General features: G+C 37.0%; 1 protein-coding gene across 1 annotated transcript; it reads left to right on the forward strand.

Moving 5' to 3' along the window:
* Nucleotides 1-6134: 6134 nt before the first annotated feature.
* LOC107694097 (insulin-like growth factor II) lies at nt 6135-9995 on the forward strand. Its single transcript, XM_016493691.1, has 4 exons — nt 6135-6332; nt 6695-6827; nt 7568-7743; nt 8446-9995. The coding sequence occupies exons 1-4, from the start codon at nt 6273-6275 to the stop codon at nt 8680-8682; spliced, it is 606 nt and encodes a 201-aa protein (XP_016349177.1). The 5' UTR covers nt 6135-6272; the 3' UTR covers nt 8683-9995.
* Nucleotides 9996-10736: the final 741 nt, after the last annotated feature.

Genomic DNA, 10736 nt, shown 5'->3' on the forward strand with positions numbered 1-10736 from the left:
GTAAACAGTCTGACATCATCCTAAAACATAAAGAGAAATGTGGTTAAGCCTTTATTTTCCTCTTTAAAAAAAAACAGCGGAACTTTGGAAGTGTCTCTATGACGAATGGTGTGTACTAAAACTACTTATTTAATTGTTCATTCCCACTTTATATTAGGTGTCTTGCTGCTGTTGAGATGGTATACGAGTGAGGTTAAGGACAGGTTTCGTGGTATGGGTAAATTTAAGTACTTCAAATGATTAATTTAAATGTTAGTAGTAGTTAAAGACATAATATAAAGTGGGGCCAAGTACTCAATTTAAAAGTGCAAAAAACATAGCATAGCTTTACAGTATTTTACAGTACAAAACTTGTGAAATTACATCAGTCATCTCTTAAGACATCAAAAAAAAAAAAAATATATATATATATATATATATATAAATAAATAAAGGTTAAAATACTTTACTTCAACCTCACACCAGGCACATAAGTTTTTTTGTTTTGTTTTTTCCTGCTCCTATTTCTGTTATTTGCTTTAAGCACTTGAATGTATGTCAATTTCAATCTAAATCTTAGTCCACATGAAAGGTGCAGTATGCATTTCATCACATACACCATCATTTATCTGGGCCTGGGTTGCATTTTAATATCATTCTACTCCGTAATAAGAGGAATGTTTGGATAGTGTTTCCGATATTTTTCATAACTGTAAAGCAGCAGTTGATAATTGTTCTTATTTTAAGAGATCTGCTCTCGTTTTATTTTTCTTTCAGCAAATAGTGCATGTGCGGTGTTGCATAATGAAAATTTTAAAAGTAAGAAAAAGGAGTGTTGATCTTTCAGCTTTTTCTTAAAAAAAATTAATTAATTAAAAACTTACGTTTTTATGGGTATACACACCCTGAGCCACTGGAGCGTAGTAATTTTATCCTTTTTTTTTACCAGCCTGACTTTTTAAATCAAAATCTTTCTTTTGAGAATCTTGCAGACCATCAGACTTACTCGTTTTGCACAGATGCTTCATTATTTTCATGTATACCAAAAACGACATTTTTAAACCAAAAAGGAGTGTTGATCTTTCAGCTTTTTCTTTAAAAAAATTAATTAATTAATTAAAAACTTACGTTTTTATGGGTATACACACCCTGAGCCACTGGAGCGTAGTAATTTTATCCTTTTTTTTTACCAGCCTGACTTTTTAAATCAAAATCTTTCTTTTGAGAATCTTGCAGACCATCACACTTACTCGTTTTGCACAGATGCTTCATTATTTTCATGTATACCAAAAACGACATTTTTAAACCACACCACTTTTTGCAATTGTACATGCATTGCCTTTAACAAAGTCACTGCAATTTCATAGTTGGTTTTAAGGTAGTTGTTCAACAAGCTTGAGAGGATGCTTTACTTCAAGAGAAGAGGGATGTAAAATCTTGTGATCTAAACAAAAGGAGAAGCAAGGTTAGGTCACTTAAAATTTCAAATTGTGAAATTTATCTAATCATTCTATGAACAAAAGTAAGAACACACCCTGTCTTTATTGAACAGCACATGGAGGTGTATGAGACTAGGAGAAATTAAACTTCTTTCAACCAACAGACAACTTCTCGTCAATGTTTGGTGGTTCATCTATTAGTATTATATATATATTATTATATTATATATACAATATATTATTTTGGATTCGGTTGCCTTCCTTCTATCATTTGAGTCGCATCTTAACTGGCAAAGTAAACAATTTGAAAATATTAATGTTCAACTGAAATTAGTTACATGATTATCCATCTATTTGTCTAAAATTAAAACCACACAATATTGTCTTTTTCGTAAGATTTATAATGCAATGTTACTCATGGTGTGAATTGTGGTTTTAAGGCTTTAAGTGCTCTAGTAAAGCATAGTGAAATTGAGGGCCATTGCACAGATGCAGGTGCTGCATTGGTTACTGACTCTAGATTGAATGGTTGGAGGACACCTCTGTTTATTGATGCATGGCCACAAAGAAAGCAAAAACAGAAACAAACAAGAAAGGACAGCTGTATGATAGACAAAATACTTGAGGGCCGCCTTTGGTCTGCTCATGTAGGTTATCACTGTATAGTTGTGTGATTTAATGTTGCTTTACTTCTGCCTTGTACAATGTATGAGACAGAATTAATAGGTAAGGAAATGAATGATTGCATATTAGGTTCTGAAACGCAACTTCTTGTGCTAAGACTAGGTCTGTCATGTGGTGAATTGCTGGACCCTGAGATTAGATATCAAAGGTTGATTGGCATCCCATCCAACTGTAGTTTAAATATAGGTCAAGTAATCAGGTATCAAGCAAATTTACTTTAAACCATGTTAAATGTATATACTCAGTTATATGAAGAGACTTCAAAATGAGTCAATGGGGACCAGCAACTGTGTGGTTACCCACATTCTCCAAAATATATTTTTTTATGTTCAACAGAAGAAAGAAACTTATACAGGTTTGGAACAACTTGAGGGTAAGTAAATGATGAAAAAAAAATCATTTTTGGGTGAACTATGCCTTTAACAAAAGTATTGGGCCATTTGCCTACTAGTAGAAATGTGTAAAATGGAAGAGATAATTGCACTAATTAGAACTATATTTCTCAACTCAAGTTACATAATGGGATATATAATTTTTTTATTTAATATATAATAATTGTTATATTAATGCAAGGCTTATTTTTCATTATGAACAATCTTATTTTTGATTTGTGTATCAAGTTGAAATTTTTCACATAAAATTATACAACTGTTTATTTATTAAAGTATTTTAGCTGAATTTCCAGCTATTACTATTACATACTTTTATATATCCCTGTTACAGCAGTTTAGGCGAACAAGGATTTTGCTGTTGGTAAATAATTTTTTTTTATTTTTTTTGGTAAACAGCTTTAAGATGTTGTCCAACATATACTTTGTTGAGATGAATATATTTATCACACAATAATGCTATTCATTCATCAAGATCAAAATGTAGCGACATCTATAACCAAAAATCAATGGAAGAACGTAGAATGTGTAGGAGAAGGTCGTGACTGTGAAATATGTAATGCTAAATGTATGCAATATAGGGTCATGCATGTGTGTCTTTACTACACTGTAAAAAAAGAAAACACTTAAGAAAACTTAAAAATAATGCAACCTGATGCATTAAATATTGTATTAAATTGTATTAAAAGTTGTCTGAAGTAACACTGCTTTGTCAGTTTTAATTTGTTCATTCACTACATGAAAATATGTGATTCATAATATATTACAATTTAATCGGTACACATTTTGCAGAAAAATAGATGCTTGTGAAATTTAATCACTAGAAAAGTAAGTCACCATAGCAACTTTGGTCCGCTCTAGTACTTTTCAGATCATTATATCAGACAAAACAATACTCTTAACTATTTATCACTATAAATTGAAATGGCACAAATATCATTAAAAAAAAGAAGAATAAACAATATCATATGATGCCTTAGGTGACGAATTGGAATTGCCAAATACTTGAAGCGAATTTGCCTGCTTTTACCCAATCAGCTCAGCTTCAATGAATTACCCCCTTGCAGTATTGACTTGTGAAGAAGAGTCTCATTTGCAAAAACACATAAGGCCAAGGTACTCGGGGATTAAGACAAATCCTTTATTTGCTTTTGGCTATATATATATATAATAAAAAATCACATGCAACCTCACACTGATGTGCTGTGGCTAATAAGCCTTCATCGGGGTGTGGAAAACTGACATACTAAAGGTCCTTTTATACTGAGGTTTCATATGGCCTTTGATTCTCAGCGGGCCCTCTTTCAAATGGTTCTAGGGTAGAAGACAATTTAGGGACGACCTGGCAAGGGAATTTTTATCAATGATGGGTGACCTCTTCACAATGGCAGCCATGTTGCAACATTGTGTATTACCCTATAATGAATTGTATTTTTTAGAGCACATTTGAACTTTTTAAAAATATTTAGTTTCACATTATGTAATAAAATTTCGTATTCATTACATGGGACATTTTATCAGTGACGAAACAAATGTGCCTATACACAGTGTCTAAATCTGCAAAGATCATATAGCAACATATGATATGGAGTAAGGCTTTTCCACTGTCTTTTTTTTTTTAAGAGGTGCAACATTAGCATGCACTGGTTAATCTAGTTCTTTGAGCACAGAATTACAAACAACCATGCAAAGTAAGGGAATGGTTTTATTACACAGGTAAACATTGCTGTTCTAAACATATTAGTGAGTGTAAGAGGGTGTTTGTTGTAAGGATTAGAGAGTGACTGGGTTACATGAGGAATGCAAATAGAGGCCTGAGCAGTTATTGCTGGCAAAGAGTGCCAAACGTCAAAAACAGCATGTCCAAAATAGCCCACACTGTATTCACTGTTTCAGCAGTAATTGTAATAACAGTACACACATAACATAAAGATCGCTTCTACAAAGATTTATATATTTAATAAATTTTTATTTCACCCAATCATTAATTCAATCAATCACTGCCTCACTTTAACCAGAATAAGCTAAGATCTCACTCATGTAAAGTCATTTTACACTGGCTTTATCACGTTGGACCACTAGAGCGTGCCATAGTGTACTTGTCATGATACAATGTCACAATATGCTTCACACTATATTAAAGTTTACATAAACCATTTTCCTTTGTGGACATTCTCTCCTACCTAATACATGATCACAGGCTGTTTAATGAGTGGCGTTAGGCCTGTCTGTTTGTAAAAATAACATCTTATGAACCCTACGTTTATAATTGACAAAAAATAAACATGCTTATTTTTGTCCTAATAGGCTATCAGTGATTGGTATTAATGTCCAATTCAGGCCATTTCCACTTTTAGAGGAAGGTAAAATTGTCATAGCTATTTTGCATGACACTGGCTGATGATTCAGGCAGACAATGAAAGTGTTTCATTATGTCCAGTTTGAGGCATGTCGGGACATGTTGATTGTTCATTCATTTCCATATAGCACTTTATTTCTTATACTTTCTAGACTGGAATTTATTTGTATGTACAAATTGTATGCTAAATAGTATAGTTTTTTCATTGTGTTCAGTATTGGGTCGTAATCAGCGTATACAACGGACTGAGTTGCTTTTTAAAGAAAGGATAAATCCTTTTAGGTTTTCGCATGAGATGGCGCGCGCGCACAAAGGGTCAACAGACTGCTGTCGTGTGAGAGTGAAATTTCAGCACGGTGTCTGTCTGCATTCACTGGAATGCGATTGCAACCCCCTTTGTTATGGTGAGAAGCTGGAAGAATGTTCCCTCAATTTAAATTCCTTAGGCTGACCTGTTGCCAAAAGGGCTATTTGACTAAGAATGCGCCTCGTCATTGGCGAGCAGGTAGCCTACTCAATCAGCTGAGTGTGCATTCAATCATAAACCAGTAGCGAGGATGCACTTCCACAATATTCTTGCATCCTACACAAGTATTCTCTATAAGAATGTTCATCTGTTTTTAAGATGCCCGAATCAGACGAGCAGATATGGTGGCAACAACAGAGACAATTTGGGAACACAGAATACGAAATTTGGACATGTTTCCTTTTTGTGTTAAGGACAATGTTGCCTGCAATCGGAGTACTTATTATTGAAATCATATAGCTTCTGATTAAGAGAAAAGCAGTCCAGTTCACATGCACAGTGAGCGGACTGGCTGTTGCCTAGTAATTGGAAAATTATTTCCGCGAATCAAATCTTATGAACCGTTCATTTCAAAGAAAGAGCTTGAAAAGAGAATCGTTACATCATCACGCAAAGCGTTCCAAAAGCGTCCCTAACGCCCCTTTATATTATAAATGTTTTCTTAATAAGAACGCTTGTTGTAATTTTGTATAATATAATCTAAGTATAGACTGTAGAATCAATAATCCATTTATATTTTGGTTGAAATGTTATTTATTTGTTTATAAAACTGTCACCAAGTTCTCGTTCAATGAGTAAGCGAGCTGTTGACTCGAGAACCGTTCTTATTCGGTAGCTGATTCTGGACGGTTTTGTGCAGAGGTTCAACCAGTTCGTTAAAAAAAAGATCCGACTCAGAAGAACCATTCGTTCACGAATCGAACATCGCTACTGGGCTGGGGGTGCGAGGGGCGGGTATTAGTATAAATTGCCTCTCACTACATATGCATTGCCTGTCCTCTGAACTTTGAGACAGCCACAAGCATCACTCAAAGAAATGCAACAGTCTGGAAATTAAACAAAGCAACTCTTTAGTACAACAGCTAGTAATCGTCGCTTTCCACAAACCGCCTACAATGGATGATTACCATCTATTCTGTGCATCGTGCCGAAAAACGGTGGAAAGGCAAACAACGGTAAGAGAAAGTGACAATGACATGACTGAGGTTGCAGTACTATCTTTCAGCATGTTTATGTATTCGCATAGTTTCGTCGTTTCTGCGTAATTACAATTGCATGTTTAGGAACATTAATAGCGATAGGCTATGTAAAACTTAAAGAGAAGTTTGGAGAATCACCATTGTTTTAAGCGTAGCTGTTGCTTGATTGTATCACTGACAAGGACAATAGCGTCTCCACAGTTACTTTGAACTTGTTTGTATCACTTTGCTCGAGTGATTGAAATCAGCACAATCACATCAGTAACCTCTGTTAAACGATGCGGGTCGACTACGGATCTATGAACTGACTTACACTCAGATCTGTTTTCATTTCACAGATGCGCTCACTGATACTCTTCATTCTGTCATTGTTCATGTTCGCACCCTCCGTAGCAACGACTGAGACCCTTTGCGGTGGAGAACTAGTGGATACTCTTCAGTTCGTGTGTGGAGAAGATGGGTTTTATATCAGTAAGTGTAACTCTTACAGTTCTGTGTGATGGTTGTCAGGAAATCGAAATATTTACATAGCTATCTGTCTTGTAGAAGTAGTCACAGTGGCATTATCATCTGTCTTGTCTTTCAAATTGCTGTTTGTATAGTTACATGTACACTAATGACTGTAACAATGAGGCTGTTTATTGAGGAAACGTGCATCATATTGCTTTCTACAAAGTATTCTCAATGGGATCCATTAGTGCTGTTAACTGCTGTTAAATGTAAGTATTTTGGGGGCAAAGTGAATTAGTGTCTGCAAGTGTTTAGTTGTTTGCAACTCTCTCTCTCTCTCTCATCCACTATATTCCTATCAGATGACGGTGGACTTCCCCTTTTTGTACCTCTCCTGCTGTACTTTCTTTTATCTCTGTTTAGTAGTCAAATGGCAAGGTTAAAGGATCCATTTTGCTAGCTATTCACACATCCCTGGGAACACAGAACAATATTTAGTAGTACTGTTCGTTCTTTGTGACTTTTTAAAGTCCTTATCAAATCGGTTAGTAGCCTACCAGAAATAAAAAGGGAGTCACAAACAACAGGAAAGAAAGAAGGGATCTGTTGATGCAATCTCCGATTTCAGAAATCCTAGGAACATGCCAGCAGCCACATGTGGGATTTGGTGAAATATAAACAATGGGGTGTGAATTGGTAGCGTTGGTCGCTTTTCAGGGGAACCCCAGAGTTGATCGCTTACCTTCTCTTCCCCCACCCAGGCAGGCCGAACAGATCAAACAGCCGCCGTCCTCAGACAGGAATAGTGGAAGAATGCTGCTTTCGGAGCTGCGAGCTGCGTCTGCTGCAGCAGTACTGCGCAAAACCCATGAAATCCGAGCGAGATGTTTCCTCCAGCTCGCTGCAGGCCTTCCCAGCATCGCAGGCTCTTCTCAAGGTACATGGAGCTGCTTATCTCCCCCTCCCCCCGTCGAAAGCCCAGCACAATGATTTTGCTGAACCCACAAACACAGACTCAGACTAGACAGGCTAGTCAGACACGCAGCCTGGTTTTATCAAGCCAAAATCAATATTAACCACGTCTCCTCTTTCTGAATCGCTGAGCTATGTAGAAAATGGCACAGATCATCAGAAATCTGTAGAATACATTTAAGATGAACAACACTGAGGGGGATAGTTACACACACAAAAGCCCATGGTAACACCATAAAACTCTATTGGACAGCATATGCAATGATGTCATTATTCCAAGCACCAAAACAAGTACAAGTGTTATGCCGCATTCTGGCAAATTTTTGTGCCATGTGCTCTTGGCATGGAAATATGTTAAGCGTTGGCAAGACAGTTGGCCAGCTGGCCATGGCTTGGATTTGAAAATAACAAAAACAAACGACCCAACAACAACACAATAGTCAACCCCCATTTTTCAGACACTTTTATCCAAAGTGATTTACACTGCATTCAAGATTTACGTTTCATCAGTTCATGCTGTCACTGGGAATCGAACCCACGACCTTACTGTTGGTAGCACGATGCTCTATTGTTTGAGCTACAGTGTTTCAAAATTTCAAAGTCAGTTGATAATACAACAACAAATCAATGAATTACAGAATCTACAGCAAGTTCTTCTGTTTTGCAGGACATCTCAGGAGGGCCTCTTGGTGTGAAGTATTCCAAATATGAAGTATGGCAAAGAAAGGCTGCCCAGAGGTTAAGGAGAGGAGTCCCATCCATCCTGCTTGCCAGAAAGTTTAGGAGGCAGGTGGAAAAAATCCAAGATGAGGAGCAAGCCAGTTTCCACCGGCCCCTCATGACCCTCCCCAACAGACACCCTGCCATCCGTCCACACATCCAGATCAACACGTCCCACAAATGATGGCCAGCTTTCCCAAATGGGAACAAACAAGGGATTATAGCCAAGTCTTGGTCAGTAGAGGCACTTTTTTCACGAATCATACAACTCGCCCACCGTCTTTCTCAAATCCAGATTATGAACACTCTGTGTGTTATCAGCCTTCGAAACACTAGAAGTTAACATTGAAAGTGAATGTAATGGGACAAGAGAGATGAATGCAGTCTTGATGAATATCATGGGGATGCCCAGAACTGATGCTGAGGAAGCTGCCAGAATGCAAATGTCAAAAGTCTGCCGTCTGCAAAAGCATCTATGGTTCTGTCTTGCTTGCACCCTATTTTAAATTTCATATTTTAAGGAATTCATTTATTGAGATTAGAGTCCTTTACCTGCACCTTTAAAATGCCACACCTGTGGCATAAAGACAGAAGACAAGTAAAGAAAATGTTGGCTGGCTGTGCAAAGCCAAGGACTGATGTTAACAGCACTATTTTTTATGGACTGCTAAATATGATAACATTATGGTGCTAACTTGGACTCAAAAGGAGTTTGCTAAAGAGTTTTTCCGTTTTAGGGAAAAAAAAACAAGATTGTATTCAAAAGACAATTCAGTAAGACTCAACCAGGAAAAACTGTATCTGTGCTTGGTTGTTCAAGATCCATAATCTGTGCCCTGGAGAATGAAGGTGAAGCCTTTGCTATCAAACAATATAGCGTTGCAATGGAAGGCAGAAAACATTACAAAAATATCAATCTGATATCATATCTGAGGACATCTGCAATCAAGTCATCTTGGACTTTGGGCAAGAGCAGTCTTACATGTTTTGAGGTGTCACATGTTGTATCCATAACATTCCTGTTTCCAGTTTGAGTTTCTGCCATTTTATCTTTGCAAATCGTCTTCACTGTTATTTAGACAGTATTTTACACATATACACAAAATAATCAAACAATCTTTTTAAAGGCAAAATCAGCAATGACCTCTTGCATATTTTCAACATACAATCATAGTATTCCATTGCTTTTGCTTAAAAAAAATACTTGAATATGTATGAATAGTCTCATAAGATGTTGTCATTGACCCTAGTATGACCAGTCTTGCATATTGAGCCACCAAACATTTTCTTTAAGTAATGGCACTGTATCAAGGCGTTATTTATTTTGATGAAACCCATACAATTCAGTCCCAATGAAAGATTACATGCACAACTGGCAGTTTTTGTTTTTTTTTTGTATCTAAATGTACCTATTTTAGTTGTTCAGCTTATGTATGTAGATGCTGTGTACCAAAAACATTTATGTCTCCTTTTTTAAGTAAAGTCAATGGAAGCTTCTAAGGTCGTCCTGACTCAGTTTTTTAACAGCTTATTTTACTGCATGTTGCCTAATCTAAAATAGGTGGATGAGTCGATAACTTTTGGAATGCATTTGGAGCGGCACAACAAGTGCATATGTACGCAGGCAGTGACCTGGTTGCCCTAAGGGAAGGGTGAAGACTGGGGAACACTAAGTCTTGATGATTTGCTGACTAATCTTGATGAAATGCCATATAGGTCAGCTCAGAAACACGCAGGTTCTATATCACCTGAGCACCATGAAAAGGTGAGCCTCATCTTCAGTGTCCTCAAGGTTTAGTTATAGGTGTCCAAACTAAGCCTTATATTCTTTCTACGGTCTGTTTATGAAGATATTGCAATTCAAAGTATTTCTGAATCACAATGGATCAGTGGGTGTTTATCAACTGGAGCATACAGATGGTGCAACCAGAATGGAAATAGTCTCTTGCAAGTGGGAAGAACATGGTCGAGTGTGCAATTACAGTGCCTGTTTTAGAGACAAGGTCACGAGTTCGCACTTACATATGATCAGATTGAGTGAATAGTATGCATATTTGGTGTGCTGTCTGAGGGGAGGGCTCTGAGCTCGGAATTTAGCCTGGACCCAGAGAACTCCCCCATACCCCCAAGCTGGGATAGGAATAGTTAGGAGTGAGTTTGGGGTGGAGGAGGGATTCCGGAAAACTGTCATGGGACAGAGGTAAGTTGGCCATATATTGTGCTGATTAAGTTGATTAT

Source organism: Sinocyclocheilus anshuiensis, unplaced genomic scaffold (genome assembly GCF_001515605.1).
Source record: "Sinocyclocheilus anshuiensis isolate Anshui unplaced genomic scaffold, SAMN03320099.WGS_v1.1 scaffold2408, whole genome shotgun sequence".
Lineage (NCBI taxonomy): Eukaryota > Metazoa > Chordata > Actinopteri > Cypriniformes > Cyprinidae > Sinocyclocheilus > Sinocyclocheilus anshuiensis.